General features: G+C 45.3%; 1 protein-coding gene across 1 annotated transcript in view; it reads left to right on the top strand.

The window, feature by feature from the left end:
* The window catches only part of LOC129837714 (nuclear factor of activated T-cells, cytoplasmic 1-like), a 73,592-nt gene that overhangs the window by 25,309 nt on the left and 28,237 nt on the right, over positions 1 to 20,046 (top strand). Inside the window, exons 7-8 of the mRNA XM_055904102.1 lie at positions 10,075 to 10,130; positions 12,480 to 12,612. Coding sequence (XP_055760077.1) covers positions 10,075 to 10,130; positions 12,480 to 12,612 — 189 coding nt within the window. The remainder of the gene's footprint in view (positions 1 to 10,074; positions 10,131 to 12,479; positions 12,613 to 20,046) is intronic.

A 20,046-nucleotide genomic window follows, 5' to 3' on the forward strand; every position in this document is an offset into this window, starting at 1 on the left:
CTCGCCACAAGTTAAGGAATTAATCACAAGCGAGGCATGTGCAACGTCTCTTTCTTTCTTTGCTTCTCTCTCTCTCTTTCACGTCTTTCAAGTTACCTTCATACAGATGTAGGATCTTAATTTGAGACAGTTTGCTACAACAGGAAGATTATCCTGCAGCAACATGATTATAATTCATGGACATTTTTCTAGGGGTTGATACATTTTTTGTAAGGGAAAATCAAGTCTGAAATTTCAAAGTGGAAATTACCAACTTTAGAAGCCTTTTTAAACCTTGAATATACTAGAAGTTTGCAATTCCTGCAACAAAAGGATGATCAAATGAAGGCATGGCATCTGTACCTCTGTCCCACAATTTCTCCCCTTTTCTCTCTCTCTCTCTCTCTCTCTCTCTCTCTCTCTCTCTCTCTCTCTCTCTCTCTCTCTCTCTCTCTCTCTCTCTCTCTCTCTCTCTCTCTCACTCCTTATCTCTTTCTGATGCTGTCACATGCACACACACACACACACACACACACACACACACACACACACACACACACACACACACACACACACACACACACACACACACACACACACACACACACACACACACTGTCTCCCCCCTCCTGCGGTGTGATTTGTTATTACTTTTACATTTCATATTTTTCCCATTCGTTTCCTCTCTGTGTGGGAGGGAGAGGAGAGATGACTATGTGAAGACACTGGTGATCAAGTTTACAAACAGTCATTTCCTTGATTAGGTCCAGTGAATCAAAGGCAACTGTACTGGCCAAGTCTGGTCTGTGTAAACACACGTGATGATGGTGATGATGATGATCATGAGGAGATAGTGGGTAGTGGTAGACGTTTTCCAAGAAAAGAGGAAAATCTGACCTTTCTTCATTATTGGTTTATATAGATATACTGCCTGTGGTGTTTTTTGGCATTTGTTACCTGATATTTACTGCTTGTGTTTCAAAATGTTTGTGCTGTGAGAAGAGAGTTATATTTGAGAGGTTTTCATAATATCTTCATTTACCCTCGGTGGAATGATTTGGAGTTGCTAGACAAGCTGAGGAGGAGGTGGTACATTATAGGTACATTAGGTACCTATAGGTACATTCCAACTCCAGGTCAACTCAGTAGACTGGTACAAGACTTGAAGCATCAGCCCTGCCTCGTCATTATCTCCTGAGAGGGTGTCTGTTTTCTACTGGGTGAAGATGGCAACCTCTAGGACTCTGCAGCTGCTTTATCAGCTCTGAGCGAGGTATTTGCTCCTGTTTTTTGGATAGGATTTCCCCACGCCCGGTACTGTTGGCCTTGGAGTCTCCCTGTCATGGAAACCTCTCACCACCCCCACACTCCCGAAACCCCTTTATCAACCCCTTACCCCTCCACAGTTGTGTCATTGGGTCTCTCTCACCCTGACGGCTGGCTCACCCCTCAGCCCCTTAGAGCCCACCGGGGTGAGGGGAGGGGGAGAGATTGACTTGTGCTGGGAGTCTCCCCATGTCGGACTAACTCCAAATGAAGGGGGATCCCTGAAGAGAGGGAAGCCCTGTCTAGTCTAGCACCTTCTCGCCCCTTTTACCCCCTTCACCTTTCATCCCCCATCCCTTTTCCCCCTCCGTCTCCTTCCGCTCTCTCGTTCTCTCTCGCTCTCTCCCAGCCCTGTCCTCACTATCTTTCTTTCTCCTCGTCGGCCCGTTAAAGCGATTAGCCAGGGTGGTGTGGAGTTCTGTGCTCCAGGGATCCCCACACGGCTGCCTGCTATCGACATTTCAGTGGCTTGTTTTCCTTCTCAGTGGCGTCCAGGGAGCGAGACTTCTGAGAGGGTGCACAAAGTGAGGGATTTATTTTCATGCCCCCTCCTTCTCCCTGACCCTGTCTCAGTGTCTGTCTGTTTTGTCTGCTCTTTTGTAAGCAATAAAGGACCCAGTACTTCCAAGGGTCTCCCAGCTCAAAGCTCATTATCACAGTACGACACGCACGCGCGCGCGCGCGCGCACACACACACACACACACACACACACACACACACACACACACACACACACACACACACACACACACACACACACACACACACACACACACACACAGAAACCTTTGTATAATAGCCACTTCACAGGAGTTGATACATCTGTAGAAATGTTCTTATGCTCTATTTAAATGTTTCATATAGAATGACATCTTGGCATTTTGTTCACATAATATTGCAGTTTGAGAAAAGTTTTTGAGTTTGAGTCTTATTGTTGATTTCGGTCGGAAGACAAAAAAAAGGGGAAAAGGAAAAAGCTATCCAATAAAATCGAATTATTTTAAAGTTGTAAACCATGAATATGGTTTTATATTACATTGTGAAAGTTCACGAGTAAAATTCATGGCATTACACTAATTACACACACACGCGCACACACACACACGCGCGCGCGCGCGCGCACACACACACACACACACACACACACACACACACACACACACACACACACACACACACACACACACACACACACACACACACACACACACACACACACTGTAGCCATCCACTGCTTGTGTTCCAGCGGTGACATCCATTACTGCAGCGACTAAAGGTTTGGAGAGCTGCTCACTTTCCAAGATGTGCTCAAATAAACACCTCCCCCGGAAAATTCCAAAGATCTATTCTTAAAGAGCTACAAAAGAGCAACAGACAGGACTTAACTTGACCTAACTTGAGCTTTCTCTGCCAAACTATGTTGTGGTATTCCATTGCTGCACAGAGAGGGCACCTCCTTCATACTATACTTCTACCTGGTGCTCTACAGTCTGTATTTGTAGGATGTTCAATAGATGGGGTAAAGAGGACAATGGAACTCGACCAAAACAATGGAATTGCCAGGGAAACGCGTGGGGGAAAGATCCCCAATCTCCATATCCCCCCCCCCCCAGCAAAATGAGGTTGTCTTTCAATGTGAGTCATGTGTGTATTGTAAATCAAATCGAATCTAAGTTTATTGGTGTATTTCACAATATGTTGAGGTTAAAATCGGAGTAAAATGCTTGTATGGATGTCAACCCCAATTTATGTTCATGTCAACGCCCCCCAATTAATACAGTTAAAAAACAACTACTACCGCCGATTTCTGTATGCTAGCTATGCTACCAGCTCATACAAGCTTCAGTTAGCAGGCACATCTTCTAAACCTGAAACGGGACAACTTTCAAATGTTATACAGTGAAAAACAGCCCAAAATATCCAAATCGGACTTTAGTAAATACGGATCTGACGAATATCCTCTTTGTCAGATCAAATTTGTTAAATGGCAAATCAAATCAAATCAAATTGTATTTGTCACATGCGTCGAATACCTTACAGTCAAATGCTTACTTACAAGCCCTTAACCAACAATGCAGTTTTAAGAAAAATAAATAAAAATAAAAGTAAGAGATAAGAATAACAAATGATTAAAGAGAAGCAGTAAATAACAATAGCGGGGCTATATAAAGGGGGTACCGGTACAGAGCCAATGTGCAGGGGCACCGGTGTCGATGTAATTAAGGTAATTATTAACATGTAGGTAGAGTTATTAAAGTGGCTATGCATGTATAATAACAGAGAGTAACAGCATTTGATTAGCTGTTCAGGAGTCTTATGGCTTGGGCGTAGAAGCTGTTTAAAAGCCTCTTGGACCTAGACTTGGAGCTCCGGTACTGCTTGCCGTGCGGTAGCAGAGTGAACAGTCTGTGACTAGGGTGGCTGGAGTCTTTGACAATTTTTAGGGCCTTCCACTGACACCGCCTGGTATAGAGGTCCTGGATGGCAGGAAGCTTGACACCGGTGATGTACTGGGCCGCACGCACTACCCTCTGTAGTGCCTTGCGGTCGGAGGCTGAGCAGTTGCCATACCAGGCAGTGATACAACCCGTCAGGATGCTCTCGATGGTGCAGCTATAAAACCTTTTGAGGATCTGAGGAACCATGCCAAATCTTTTCTCCTAAGTGGGAATAGGTTTTGTCGTGCCCTCTTCACGACTGTCTTGGTGTGCTTGGACCATGTTAGTTTGTTGGTGATGTGGACGCCAAGGAACTTGAAGCTCTCAACCTGCTCCGCTACAGCCCCGTCAATGAGAATGGGGTTGTGCTCGGTTCTCCTTTTCCTGTAGTCCACAATCATCTCCTTTGTCTTGATCACGTTGAGGGAGAGGTTGTTGTCCTTGCACCACACGGTCAGATCTCTGACCTCCTCCCTATAGGCTGTCTCATCATTGTCGGTGACCAGGCCTACCACGGTTGTCATCGTCAAACTTAATGATGGTGTTGGAGTCGTGCCTGGCCGTGCAGTCATGAGTGACCAGGTAGTACAGGAGGTGACTGAGCACGTACCCCTGAGAGGCCCCCGTGTTGAGGATCAACGTGGCGGATGTGTTGTTCTCTACCCTTACCACCTGGGGGGGGCCCATCAGGAAGTCCAGGATCCAGTTTCAGAGGGAGGTGTTTAGTCCCAGGGTCCTGAGCTTGGTGATGAGCTTTGAGGGCACTATGGTGTTGATCGCTGAGCTGTAGTCAATGAATAGCATTCTCACATAGGTGTTCCTTTTGTCCATGTGGGAAAGGGCAGCGCGGAGTGCAATAGAGATTGCATCATCTGTGGATCTGTTGGGTCGGTATGCAAATTGTAGTGGGTCTAGGGTTTCTGGGGTAATGGTGTTGATGTGAGCCATGAACAGCCTTTCCAAGCATTTCATGGCTACAGACGTGAGTGCTTCAAATCGGTAGTCATTTAGGCAGTTTACCTTAGTGTTCTTGGGCACAGGGACAATGGTGGTCTGCTTGAAACATGTTGGTATTACAGACTCAGACAGGGAGAGGTTGAAAATGTCAGTGAAGACACTTGCCAGTTGGTCAGTGCATGCTCGGAGTACACGTCCTGGTAATCCGTCTGGCCCAGCGGCCTTGTGAATGTTGATCTTTTTAAAGGTCTTACTCACATCGGCTGTGGAAAGCGTGATCAAACAGTCGTCCGGAACAGCTGATGCTCTCATGCATGTTTCAGTGTTACTTGCCTCGAAGCAAGCATAGAAGTTATTTAGCTCGTCTGGTAGGCTCGTGTCACTGGGCAGCTCTCAGCTGTGCTTCCCTTTGTGGTCTGTAATAGTTTGCAAGCCCTGCCACATCCGACGAGCGTCGGAGCCGGTGTAGTACGATTGTGAATGTGCGCCAATGACGGTGTCACAAAATCCTGCATGCCAATGACCTTTTTACCGCATCTATTGTTTGAACTAAAACTACATTATCTGTACTGATATATAGTTTGATTTGACTATATATAATGAATGAGTTTTCCATCAAAAAGTGATTGATTTGTTGTCACAATAACAGCGGTTAAGATTGGAGACTCTGACATGAAAGCACGTATCGTTCTCATTCTTCTCAATGAGCAGCAGTTGCCGCCGTGGGCCCCACCCCCGGCCCAAAGCACTCACAGGCGGCCCAGTCCAGTATCCATTTAAGAGGCTCATCATGGACTGTCTTTCTGTTCCTCTCTCTCTCTCTCCCTCTCTCTTCCTCTCTCGTGTGTTGTTTTGATTGTTTCTCAATCCCCCTCTCTGTAACAAAAGAGCAGAGCTCATGGATGGTGGCACCGCGGGAGGGTTTAATGTGCCCAGAAACATAATGACTTCTACTTTTCAAATGCTAAAGCCGTCCCCATTACTCTGCATCGAGGACCCGATGCAAACAGAGTGTGCATGTGTGTGTGTGTGTGCATGTGTGTGTGTACATGTCTGTGTGTGTGCTGCCGCTGAGGGGTAGGGTAGCTAGTGTCTGGTAGCTAGCCTACGGGCCTGTTTGTGTGTTCAGTAGGAAGTGTTTTCAGTGACTCATCTGCGAAGGATTCCCTGAAGAGATGCGAAGCGGAACAGACGAGAACAGAGGGGGAGGAGGGAGGGAGGGAGGAGGAGAAGAGGGGAGGGGGCACAGGCAGGGTGAGACAAAGTGCTGTTCAGGAAAGCCAGGGGCAGGAGAGGCGGATATTGTCCACTAGTGGATGTCCTGTGTCCGTTCCTTGGGTGTGTTTCACATTGTTGACTCTCCCTGTTGATTCTCACTGTTGACTCTATGCTTAGTGAGTGAGTTCCAACAAGGTTTTGGAGATGGCTATTATCTTCGCACTCCAAGCTCTGAGACCGATATAAGTTATAAGGTTGTGTCCAGCGTGTCCACTGTTCTGTTCAGCCATACAGTACAGTGTCTGTGATATTTCACCCAAGTTTTGTTGAGAGAACTTTTGAAGTTATCACGTGATTAATAAGCCTTTGTTACCCTTTGCATGCCCCATGCCCCATGCCCTCTTCCCCTCTGACTCAGGGGTAAAATATGATGTGGGTTGAGAGTGATCATAGTTGATGTGTTAACGGAGCATTGTTTTTCTTTTTTTGAGAGTCTCACACTCCTGTACCAGTAAGTACTGTTTTAGAGGCTTTAGGATTGATTCTTTTTCCTTTCCATATCTCAGAGACTTTCCATTTGCTTTTGTGTTGCTGCTCAGTTGGATTAGCTATGATGTCTATGTTATTTTTATTACGGTGGTGTGTGTGTGGGGGGGGGGGGGGGGGGGGGTGTTTATGGGTGTGTTTGTGCTTGCGTGTGTGTGTGAATGTGAATGTGCATGCATGTGTGTGCGTTATGTCTTCGCTCAACCCTCTCGTTTTGGCACGGGAGCAGAAAGACATACCTGGTGCTCCTCATTGAGTGTGTGTTCTGGCTTGCCCTGATTTCCATGCACGGAGGGAGTGGGGGAAGGAGGAGAGGAGGAAGGGAGTGCTGGGGAAAGCCTACACTCTGACTCAGAGGGGAGGGAGGGAATTCCCTTGTGAGCAGGATAGCTTTTACATCTGGTGTGATTGGAGCTGCGCCTTTGACGTCTGGAGGCACAGATATAGCTCCACAGCAGGGAAAGAGAAGTCAGGTCTACCCCCCCAGCCCATCACCTCTACCCTCGATCCCACTTCTTCCTGGATCCCCTAACTTTCCCACCCTACCACCCTGTTGACGGATTTGTCAGATTTCACCAGTATTAGGACTGGCAGGTACCAGGTGTCCTAGAGAAACAGAAGACAACCCCAGGTCTTATGTGGGACGGACCCTGTTTGGCAGGCGGTTTTGCCTGCTATTTTGGCTCCAAATTTACTGACGTTTTTTTTGCCAGACAGGTGGCAGCAGGAGTTTATCAAATGTGATAACTGACTGTATTATATAAACAGGAAAGAGGGATAGAGAGAGAGAAAATACACCCCCGAAATTATCTCTGGGAGGGACGAAAGTCGAAAAATACGGCTGGCTTGTTTCACGAGTGCCTCTGCAATTAAGTCGGGGCGAATCATATTTTCCATCCCCAAACCCACCAAAGTGAACATTCTTTGGCCAGTGGAAGATGTTGTTCTGTTGTTGGTATGCCCCCTTCTCTATGTTTTAGTAGGAGAGTTATCTCTCTCTCTCGCTATCTATCTCTCTCTCTCTCTGTCTCTCTGTGTTTGGGTGTAAACCAACCACAGGTCAGTACAGGGACACGTGTAAGAGAGGCCAGATAAGAATGGTTCTTCAATAAACACCAGAGTGGTCCCACCATCCTGTGTGGCGTTCCACATTGTGTCTCCTGTCATTAACCAAATCTCCAAGCAATTACTGTCGAGAAAGAAAACAAATGGGAGGTTATTGTTATTGTAGTCATGTGGGAGCATGTGCTGTATTATATGAATCATAGAATAAACATAGGGACTGTGTTGTGGTTAGACTGTTCAAACCTCTCTGTCATCTGTGTCCTGATGATTCTTCATTCATCAGTAGGTCCATTGTTGTGTGTTCCTTGTACAATGTGAGTCTTTTGGACTCTTCCCACCCGTTTAGACACAGTAAAAGGCAGCTGGCTGATCTTTCCCCAAAGGACTTTACTTGAGACAAAGGTGTGTGTGTCTGTGTGTGTGTGTGTGTGTGTGTGTGTGTGTGTGTGTGTGTGTGTGTGTGTGTGTGTGTGTGTGTGTGTGTGTGTCTGTGTGTGTGTGTGTGTGTGTGTGTGTGTGTGTGTGTGTGTGTGTGTGTGTGTGTGTGTGTGTGTGTGTGTGTGTGTGTGTGTGTGTGTGTGTGTGTGTGTGTGTGTGTGTAAATGTGTTGAGTGCAATTGTCATTGACCCGTATAGGGAGTTGCTATGCCTCCTACTACCACTGCTCTGTGTTGTGACCAGTCTGATAGAGGGAGAGTTTAGGAGGAGGCCGAGGTAGAGACGGAGATGGAGGGAGGGGTTGTGTGTGGGTGGGGGCTCTGCGAAGTAGGGAGGGGCCGTTGACGGAGCGGAAGCATTTTGCAGATGTTGCACAGAGAGAGCGAGGACGAGAGAGAGAGAGAACGTAACGTTTTGTGGTTCAGTCTGGCGACACTCTGACTTGAAAAGGTTTGCATGCCACATACGTGCCTGTCTCCCAATTCAGCAAAGGTGAAAGAGAGAGAAGAGGGGGAAATTACTGCTTTTGTTATTTTTGTTTAATCTTGCTGAACTCTTTCTAAAAGAGTAGGAGTGTCTGTTTCATTTCTGCTTCTGTAGAAGACAAACAGACAGCGGGTGAAAATGAGGTGAATCAAACGAGAATGTTAAATAGGGGGAGAAGAAGAGAGAGGGGGAGAAAAAAAAGAGAGCGAGAGAGAAATGGATGAAAAGAGAAAGAGAGCGAGAGAGAAGCCTGAAAAACATGTTTACTTGTGGAGGGTTGACGTCTAAGGTTTCCCCTCTTGGAGGGAGTCCCAGTGCGGGGGCGGGCGAGATTCCCTCTTGGTTCCCCAGATGTAATACGAGGAATGAGCATTCCCTATCATCTCTCACTCTCTTTGTCTCTCTCTTTCCCATCTCACAGCCTGACGAGCGTATCAGTTCCATGGCACATCGTGATCACCTGCACATAGCATCGCAGCCACATAGACATACTAGTCACCCTACTGAAATATCACAGAGGTCTGTTTACTCACTTCATCTTTCTCTTCTCTCTTCATTTCTCTCACTTCTGCCTGAACTCCACATAAAGACATCTGTCTGTGATCTTTTTCAATGTCTGTTCTTCTCTTTTCCTCTTTTTTTTTTTTAAATATTGCTTTTGGAGACAGATACATGGTGACTTCCATCCTCCTAAGCTCTCTCCCAACCCCGGCTCCACCCTTCTTCACGAGTGATAGCAGGCCAAGCATGACTGGGATCTTTTCTTCCCTTTTTTTGTGCATTGTGAATTAAATAAGACTTTGGGAGAACAATTTGGTGTGGAGACCACATCTTATTACTTGACTCTTCAGTTATACTGGCACAGCTGCCCAAATGGCCATAACATATTTAGTCTTTGTTACTTCACACATATCTCACAGTCCTTGTTAAATTAGGACCACAAAGAATGATATAGTCAGCCAGTGCCATAGACATCAGGGCGGTGCCACAGACACACACTGGCACAATTGTATTGCCAGCCAACACTGCATGGTAGTGTCATAGACTAAACTATATTGCCAGCCAGCATGGCAGTGCCATACACACACAGACACTGGCAGTGACGCAGACACACAAAGGCTGGATATTGTCACTTCTATTTCTGACAGCCACTAACGAGTCATAGGCTTTAAGAAAATGTGCTGTGGTTTGGGCCTGATTGTATAAACAGAGCATGGAGCGTCTGTTCGCGAAGGTGTGGCATGAAATCCCGGAGAGACCCAAAGAATGTGAGAGAACTGCTACAGCTACAGACTCCCGGCAGCTGCTGCAGATCCCTGGGCTTTCATTGCATGACAGGGAGGCCTCGACACCACCACACACTCTCAAGATGAAACGAACAAAAGGCGTTTGTGAAGCAGAGTTAAAGCTGCAATATGTAACTTTTTGGCCGATCCGACCAAATTCACATAGAAATTGGAGTTATAGGTCTGTCATTCTCATTGAAAGCAAGCCTAAGAAGCAGTAGATCTGTTCTATGTGTGCTATTTCTATGCTCCCCGTTCGTCAGTTCCGTTTTTTGCAATGATATTGCGTGTGATTATGTAGTGTTTCATATTTTCTGTTGTCCTTCTTTTATAGATGGACACCACCTTTGGGAGACAGAAGCCAAAGTTGACAAGGACTCCTTCAAGTCTGTAAGTAGTCCTCAGTGTTTTCAGTAAAATACAGTACTGTATTAGTTGTAGTCCTGTTTTTAAGATTGAAAGTGTAAATTGGCTCAGCCATACATTCTATGCATCTGTCTCTTCCATTAGATTACCTCCCTCTCTCTCTCTCTCTCTCTCTCTCTCTCTCTCTCTCTCTCTCTCTCTCTCTCTCTCTCTCTTTTTTCTCCCCCCTCTCACCCCCTGTATTTCCTTCTCTCACCTCCCTCGCTTCCTCTTGCTCATTTTGCTGATGTAATCTTTGCTAAGACATTACCACGGAGAGAGATTAGTCGTGTTGATTAGTCCATGCAATCCTGAATGGAATTTTCACACATTTTCTCTCTGTCCTCATTGGCAGACACAGTAAGCAGAGTGATTGCACCTAGAGCATATTGCTTCCTCATCAACAAGCACCCCTCAATGAAACACACACATTCACGCCAACACACACTTGTGTACGCGTACACACACACCCCACCACCTTCTCTCTACTAGGTCATATTCATATTCATATTCACCATAGCAAACCACTTTGTAATGGCAAACTAAAAAGTATGTTTCTCATTGGACAACTTTAGGTAGTCCCTCCCAGTTTCAGTACATTTTCTTCAGTTTGTTGCCTAATGAGTACTGATGCAAGCCTAGTTGCCCTACCAAACACTTCAGCCAGCATAACCAGACATTTAGTTCACTGTTCAACTTCTGGTTCAGGGAGGAGGAGCGCTTTAACACTTTGTCAGAGCTCGGCCTTCTGCTTGACGCCTGGCCAAGAGTGGATTATCCCCCTCCCTTTTTACCTGCTGTTTTCACGAGAGAAGTAATGAGAAAATAAACCAGTGCACCTTTCTACGGATGCCCAGTTACACATTTAGGCCTACATTCTGTTCATAAAAACAAGGCAAAGGGGATGAGGAGAGACTCGTAAGGTCTGCGCGAGCATGTGCTTGCCTGTGTGTGTCTGTGTCTTCGGGTGCACATTAGGGCGTGTGACGGCGATGTGTTTCAAGTCATCCGTGCCCCCCTCCCTTTCTCTCCTCTTTCATCAGCTGGGTCTCACCATCCCTCGGTCTCCCTGTAAACGAACTGCTGTAATTGACAATTGCAGGGGTCGAGAATAAACCCTCGCCCGTGGAACATGTGTTTCAACACGGCGGCATTTCAATGATGATGTTGTTTTTGTTGTCATGTGTTTTTACGTTCAGCCTCTCGTTCATACGGCCTCTCTTAATTGGCCTTAAGGGCTGGCTGATGTTAAAGCTAGTCCCACATGTTGGAACATTACAGTGAGGGGTTGGGTTAGGTTAGGTAGGAGAAAGACAAATAGTGCAGTGTGCTTATTTGGTGTGCCGACAAACAAGCCACAGTGTTACTGGCCTTTTCTCCCTTGCTGCCACCGGCCATGGTTAGGTCACCCATGAACCCATGCTCTGCCTGCCATATGTTTTCATTATTGCTGTTTAGATTGCGCTGCTCACTGCGTGGGAGGGTGGGAGGAGAGGGGGATGGAGGGGGGTCACCTGTGTCTGTGCTGTCTTTGACCCCGTCAGTCTGGTGCAGACCCGGCCTATGAACAGACACACAGACACGTGGACAGACCCCACAAAATATGCTGGGAATGGCTTCCTGTTCTGCTCCTCCACCATATGGCCTGAGCTGGCCCCCAGAGAGAGAGAGAGAGAGAGAGAGAGAAAGAAACAGACAGGCTCTAGGCAGGCAGACACTCAGTCATGTCCCAATGGCGCCTTTGTCATGCACCTCAACCCCTGCTCTGCAGCCTCCAAAGTTCACGTCCGTCCAGGATTACGGAGGTCTCACCCTGGGCCTGGAGCGACGCGCTGATCAGGGGCTGTGAAAACAAGGCCAAAGACCCACATCTTTCCCCAGAGGTAGGGTTCAAACCCCAGGCCCTCAGTGCTTCAGATAGACACAAACAGGGGCGTGGTACACACTCTGGAGGTCATGCTGAGCCCATCCAGACTGGGCTGAAGACCCAGCTCAGAAAGCGTGTTCAGAACACTCCTCCAGGGTTCCCTGAAAGCGAAACAAGCATACCTGCTAATTAATGACCTGACACTTACGTACACTTGGAGTTGTGTTTGTGTCTTAGGAGAGCATTGAAAGGGGTTGTAGGCCTAAGCTAGTGAAGTTCAAACTAAAATCTTCACCCTGCCATATTAGTCTGATTTCAGAATGTTTAGATAATGCATGTTTTCTGGACAGCTTTTTGAAAATCTGCTACGCACAACACAACACAATATAGTGAGCAGTGATCTACAGTGCGCCTGGAGGGTTCGTACTGTACGTGTATCCATTCTGTGCTGTTTCTGTGTGTTGTAGACGGCGCTGGTGGTGGAGATCCCTCCCTACAGGAACCAGAGAATATCCAGCCCAGTGCAGGTCAACTTCTACGTCTGCAATGGCAAGAGAAAGAGGAGCCAATACCAGCGCTTCACCTACCTCTCCCCAAACGGTAACCCCACAAACCTTTAGGTTTACCTCCTCGCTTACATGTGGTTTGGGGGTTTATTATCCCCGCTAGTTTTGCTTGATAACTTATAAAGGGTTCATACATGCTCATGCATTACTCCTTCCAGTGTTTCCTCCTAAATCATTTTGACAGGTTGTGAAGGGTTGACTGACAGAGCCTCTGGGCAATGTTGATGTTAAGTTTGAGAAGTCAATCTCATGGATACATCCATCACACACAGCTCACGTTCTGTGCCCCCCAGTCTCCACATGTATAGTTGGCTTGACACATTGGAATGTGAAGAAGTTATTGGGATCCGGAGTCATTTCACAGCCTTACATCACCAACTAAATACCTCTCATTCGGGGCTCAGAGTAAATGTACATTTGCCACATCGAAGTTGCATGCATAGACACATTGATATTGATTGGAATCCATGGATGCTGCTAGAAGCAACATTGTTTAGGGCTTTATTGGCATGGGAAACACATGTTAACATTGCCAAAGCAAGTGGACTAGATAATAAACAAAAGTGGAATAAACAATAAAGAATAAGTTCCAAAAGAATAAAGACATTTCAAATGTCTCTCTTTATATCCCATGTTCAATTAAGAATCAGGTCCAGTAGGGCTGAAAGGCAGCCTTCACCTTTAAACTGACAACATGTGATTTTAAGACTCCCTAAACACTTCAATGATCACCCGCTGCTATTGTAGCCTAGAGGAGATAAGAAGCAATGATTCAGGCCTTTGGATGGGACTCAGAGAGAGAGACAGACCGCATCACCACCTTGACAACGAACAAAGGGCCCTATTTGGAGACGGTTGATGGGAGCAAGAGAGCGAATGAGAGAGTGAGTGAGAAAGAGGTTGAGAAAGGGAGGGGGGAGTAGAGAGGGAGAGACAGGACATTTTGAGGTGGCCGACCCTAGCAGAGCGAGCGGTGGTGGGAGTTGAGGACAGACACACTCTGGCCATATTTGGCAGCCCCGTACGAACCAGGGAGACAGACAAGGAGATAAGCTGTACAAGGAGAAGACGTATCACGCTTTGACCGTTGCATCTTCAAGTCATTTTCACAGAGAGTCAACATGATCCAATTAACAGATAAATGGGGTGTGCTCTCTGTTACGATGCCAAATGAACTGGATTGCAGTGGGGACCACACAAGCAGGGGCAGTGTCTTTATGACGGAACATAACGTACCCCTCCAGTCACAGTCAAAGGCACTTACTGTGGTTCACCAGACCTTCTTATTTCTTGTTTTGATATTTATCCATGTATTGTAAACTGGGTGGGTTGAGCCCTGAATGCTGATTGTCTGAAAGCTGTGGTTTACCATTATTTTTTTTACTGTTTTAATTACATTGGTAACAAGTTTATAATAGCAATAAGGCTCTTATAAACTTAGCCGTGGTATATTGGCTATATACCACACCTCCTCGGGCTTTAACGCTTAAATATCATTTATTCAACACGATAGTCAACAAGCGACAATAAATAGCTTGGATAACACTGAGTAGCAATAGTGGCGCATTTCGCTAACGAGCTAATTTCCGTCCGTAGTCCCTGAACGTCCCTGAGTTTACCACTCATCTAGTTTGAATCCATGTCTGCCTGCCCATTGGGCACATGTCTGGGTGGAGTGGCGTCTTCTGCAAATGCAAGCAGAGCTGTTTCAACTGTGCCGAGGTAAAAGAGAAGCCATAATTATATCCGTCCAAGATCAGATGCAGCTTGTCATCAAAGCAAAACAGATCTCTAAGTCAGATTGAGGATAATTATAACAGGGATATATACATGGCAAAGGAGAGGAAGACCTGGTTGTTTGCTTTTGAGGGTTTCACTGTGTGAGAGTGTTTCTTAACACGTAGATAGAGAGCCAACTCAGCACTGTGGCCAGGTAAGGGGGGTGTGTGTGTGTGTGTGTGTGTGTGTGTGTGTGTGTGTGTGTGTGTGTGTGTGTGTGTGTGTGTGTGTGTGTGTGTGTGTGTGTGTGTGTGTGTGTGTGTGTGTGTGTGTGTGTGTGTGTGTGTGTGCATTGCATAGAGGTTGCTCTCATCTCTTCCTCCTTCGCCCATCTGAGTGGCGCTTCCTGCCCACTTTAAACACAGTCGTGGTCGTCACTTATGCTTTCTAAAAAGAACATCTCGTTCACGCTCGTCTATAAAAAGGCAAAACCGCCACTTAAAATAGCCCAGCTTGTTTGAAAAGAAACAAACGATGTGCTGTCCACCGATCGCGATTGAAAACAACTTATATTTTCCACTGGAGTCACGTGATGTTTGCTCTACTCATTCATGTGAAAACATAATCAGACAAGTGTGTGAAAAGGTCTATTGAACCTGTTGACGGCCCAAAGCTTTCACTGTGGCACCTCAAACATGTACGGCGGAGCTAAATGCCCAAGTAAGGAAACAAGAGATAACATGTATTTGAATGGTCTCCTCTCCATCTTATAAAGAGGACAGTCATATCTCACGGGAGAGGCATTGTTTCTGTCGTGTAAGCATCATCTGATTCGTATCTCCCCTTTGGTTTAGTCACGCCACTCAGAGCTAGTTCGGATATTATTATCAGATGCAGTCTGGAGGATTGGAAACGATTGAGTCTTTGCCAGGTTTGACAGGTAAAGATAAGCTTGAATGACAAGGCCTGTTATGTCCTACACAAGCAAGAAAGGAGTAGCAGAATTGAACCGTTTCTTATTCCAGATGTTATCTGGAATATTCTTCCCAATTTCATACAGGGAGTATTTCAAATGGGCAATTAGCATGGTAATATTGCTGTTGCATATTGACGCCAAACAATAGAATGAAAGATTGTCTTGTGAAAATTGCTTTTATTGTCTTTGTGTTTCTCAAAATGCTCTTCATTGTCCTCGCTTTCCTTTACAATGTCACGCTAGTCCAATGGATTTGATGACTAAAGCTTAGTAAGCCTGTCCGGAAAGTGCATTATCATGAGTTACAATTTGAGAGGAGAAAGATCCAAGAATGTAAGCAATATGTCACTCTGAAGTTATTCCTTTTTGTGGACTCTAAAATGAGCTGTTGGCAGCAGTTCTGGTTTGTATAAATCACCACATATCCGATGTTGCGATGAACGTACAGCACAAGTGTCCTTGTCTACATCCTAGTGTGTGTGTGTGTGTGTGAGTGTTGCTTTTCAGTTTCCGAGCTCTTGTCCAAATCATTCTTGCGTGAGTGAAGACGTGACACGCCGTCCTTTTCTTCTCCTTAAATAAGAAACCGTTTCACGGAACCACATAAAACAACAAACGAAAGCCCGACCAAAGTCAGTTCTCGGAATGCCTTTCATTTCACAAGCCGTTTGGAGGTTCCTGCTGTAGATCGGGTTCTATTGTTAACACCAGCGGGGGCTGCTGCTGATTCCTGGCCGTAGGTTTGTGGTCTGAGACATGGGAGGGAGGAGAGAGAGGGGTATGTTCAGACGAAACAAGAGAGACACATACATGAAAACTTCACGAACCGCACGCCGTCAACTTCTCCCCAAAGATGTGTCATGTTAGCTAAACTGTAGACTGAGACGTTTCCTTGTTTCCAAGTTAGGACAGTGACAGACATACACACACACACATAAACACTCGCAGACACACTCCCACACACATTTACATGGCCTACGTAGACTAGGACACCAGCCGTCAGCCAGATTGTGACCACAGTGGGACGTAGTGAATTAGACACCAGCGAGTTGATGACTACCACCATGAAGCACCACCTGCTCCATTCTGAATATCAGAGATACAGCTAGCATACTTTTTCCTAACCACATGACCTGACCGGGAAAAACTCTGGGCCCTGGTGGTCGTCTGCTAAAACGAGGGCCTGGAGTTTTTCCTAGTCAGGTCACATGGTCAGGAAAAACTCAGGACCCTAGGACCCTAATGCATTGGGCACAGTCTTTCCACAGTGCAATCAAACCAGCTCTTTTATGGAGACAGTAGAGCATCCACTCCATAGTTCCACTCTGAGAGCAGAGCAGCCAATCGTAATGAGAATCAGAGTGCATCGCAGAAAACCCGCTTGCCCGGCTGTCTCTTCCCTTCACACGACAACCTGCCGGGCCTCGGCCCTCAGTGCTCAACACCCCACAAACCCGTCCTCGAACCCTCACCCCCATCCCTGGGAGGAAACCAGTTCCTAATAAATACTCCGATGAGGCCAGATCACTTTAATGCGAGCAGACGGACACAGACATGTGCAGAGCGTAAACTGTCTGTCGGCCATAGCCCGCAGGTTGGGAGGAAATAGAAGCCAGCTGGGGATGGGACTCACAGAGTGAATCTGCTTCCATGGAACTGGGAAGGGGCAGCGTGTGTGTTTGGAGGGACACACACACAGATAGCTAGAAGGCGTGGACAGAGAGGCTGGGCAGGAGACAGCTTGAGGAATGATCGGTTAGAGTGGGGGAGACAAATAGAGCTGGATGGAGGCGAGAAGAGAGGGATCCCTCAAAGGATCCCTCTGTCTCTCATTCTGCATATAGGAGAAGGGGATTGTGTGACAGAGCGTGTGAGTCTCCGGGAAAGTGGGAGACGGTGAGACAATGAAGCTGTCCTTGATTTACAGAATAAATCAGATTGCTAAATATGCTATTACTATGTATGTAGGGTTTACACTTTTGGGACTATTCCATTGGCTCCATTGCAATAGGCAAGCTTCATCAAATGCAGCTAAAGTATAGAAAACAGAAAACAAATACTAGACCTAGCGTGAACCCGGCTCGGGGGTATGGAGAGCCTGTTACAAGGCCCAGTATGATATTCCCTAGTAAGTGTATGGTTGTGTCATCCTGGGACTTTCCTAAGGATACAGACCTTACCTAGGGAGCCTCTAAGACAGATGGGCCGGCCCTGTGGCTCTGACAAGACTGACGTAAATAGGCTTCCCACTGGGTAATCACACCAGCTCATCTCTCCCCAAAGGAGACTGGGGGTGTGAAAGTTAATCTCTCAGTTACGTCCTGTCCCAACAATAATAACATCATAACACCATGATAGGAATGGTTTTTCATCTGATCAAAACACAAATTTATTCAGACAATGGAAGTAAAAATGCTTATTAGTATTATTATGCCTTCATCAGGATTTACTTATTCTTATTTTGTTAGTAAAAAGTAACTATTAAAAGAAATACATTTATGATGGCCAATTTGTAGGCTGAATAGAGTGTCAGAAGACATTTAGTAGACTGAATAGAGTGTCAGAAGACATTTAGTAGGCTGAATAGTGTCTGAAGACATTTAGTAGGCTGAATAGAGTGTCAGAAGACATTTAGTAGGCTGAATAGTGTCAGAAGACATTTAGTAGGCTGAATAGAGTGTCAGAAGACATTTAGTAGGCTGAATAGTGTCAGAAGACATTTAGTAGACTGAATAGAGTGTCAGAAGACATTTAGTAGGCTGAATAGAGTGTCAGAAGACATTTGGTAGGCTGGATAGTGTCAGAAGACATTTAGTAGACTGAATAGAGTGTCAGAAGATATTTAGTAGACTGAATAGAGTGTCAGAAGACATTTAGTAGGCTGAATAGAGTGTCAGAAGACATTTAGTAGGCTGAATAGAGTGTCAGAAGACATTTAGTAGGCTGAATAGTGTCAGAAGACATTTAGTAGGCTGAATAGTGTCAGAAGACATTTAGTAGGCTGAATAGAGTGTCAGAAGACATTTAGTAGGCTGAATAGTGTCAGAAGACATTTAGTAGGCTGAATAGTGTCAGAAGACATTCAGTAGGCTGAATAGAGTGTCAGAAGACATTTAGTAGGCTGAATAGTGTCAGAAGACATTTAGTAGGCTGAATAGTGTGTCAGAAGACATTTAGTAGGCTGAATAGAGTGTCAGAAGACATTTAGTAGGCTGAATAGAGTGTCAGAAGACATTTAGTAGGCTGAATAGTGTCAGAAGACATTTAGTAGGCTGAATAGAGTGTCAGAAGACATTTAGTAGGCTGAATAGAGTGTCAGAAGACATTTAGTAGGCTGAATAGTGTCATAAGACATTTAGTAGGCTGAATAGTGTCAGAAGACATTTAGTAGGCTGAATAGAGTGTCAGAAGACATTTAGTAGACTGAATAGTGTCAGAAGACATTTACTAGGCTGAATAGAGTGTCAGAAGACATTTAGTAGGCTGAATAGTGTCAGAAGACATTTAGTAGGCTGAATAGTGTCAGAAGACATTTAGTAGGCTCAATAGAGTGTCAGAAGACATTTAGTAGGCTGAATAGTGTCAGAAGACATTTAGTAGGCTCAATAGAGTGTCAGAAGACATTTAGTAGACTGAATAGAGTGTCAGAAGACATTTAGTAGGCTGAATAGTGTCAGAAGACATTTAGTAGGCTGAATAGAGTGTCAGAAGACATTTAGTAGACTGAATAGTGTCAGAAGACATTTAGTATGCTGAATAGAGTGTCAGAAGACATTTAGTAGGCTGAATAGTGTCAGAAGACATTTAGTAGGCTGAATAGAGTGTCAGAAGACATTTAGTAGGCTGAATAGAGTGTCAGAAGACATTTAGTAGTCTGAATAGAGTGTCAGAAGACATCTAGTAGGCTGAATAGAGTGTCAGAAGACATTTAGTAGGCTGAATAGAGTGTCAGAAGACATTTAGTAGGCTGAATAGAGTGTCAGAAGACATTTAGTAGTCTGAATAGAGAGTCAGAAGACATTTAGTAGGCTGAATAGAGTGTCAGAAGACATTTAGTAGGCTGGATAGTGTCAGAAGACATTTAGTAGACTGAATAGAGTGTCAGAAGACATTTAGTAGTCTGAATAGTGTCAGAAGGCATTTAGTAGACTGAATAGAGTGTCAGAAGACATTTAGTAGTCTGAATAGTGTCAGAAGACATTTGGTAGGCTGAATAGTGTCAGAAGACATTTAGTAGACTGAATACAGTGTCAGAAGATATTTAGTAGACTGAATAGTGTCAGAAGACATTTAGTAGGCTGAATAGAGTGTCAGAAGACATTTAGTAGGCTGAATAGAGTGTCAGAAGACATTTAGTAGGCTGAATAGTGTCAGAAGACATTTAGTAGGCTGAATAGTGTCAGAAGACATTTAGTAGGCTGAATAGTGTCAGAAGACATTTAGTAGGCTGAATAGAGTGTCAGAAGACATTTAGTAGGCTGAATAGAGTGTCAGAAGACATTTAGTAGGCTGAATAGAGTGTCAGAAGACATTTAGTAGGCTGAATAGTGTCAGAAGACATTTAGTAGGCTGAATAGTGTCAGAAGACATTTAGTAGTCTGAATAGTGTCAGAAGACATTTGGTAGGCTGAATAGTGTCAGAAGACATTTAGTAGACTGAATAGAGTGTCAGAAGATGTTTAGTAGACTGAATAGTGTCAGAAGACATTTAGTAGACTGAATAGAGTGTCAGAAGACATTTAGTAGGCTGAATAGAGTGTCAGAAGACATTTA

Source organism: Salvelinus fontinalis, chromosome 38, assembly GCF_029448725.1.
Source record: "Salvelinus fontinalis isolate EN_2023a chromosome 38, ASM2944872v1, whole genome shotgun sequence".
NCBI classification, from domain to species: Eukaryota; Metazoa; Chordata; class Actinopteri; order Salmoniformes; family Salmonidae; genus Salvelinus; species Salvelinus fontinalis.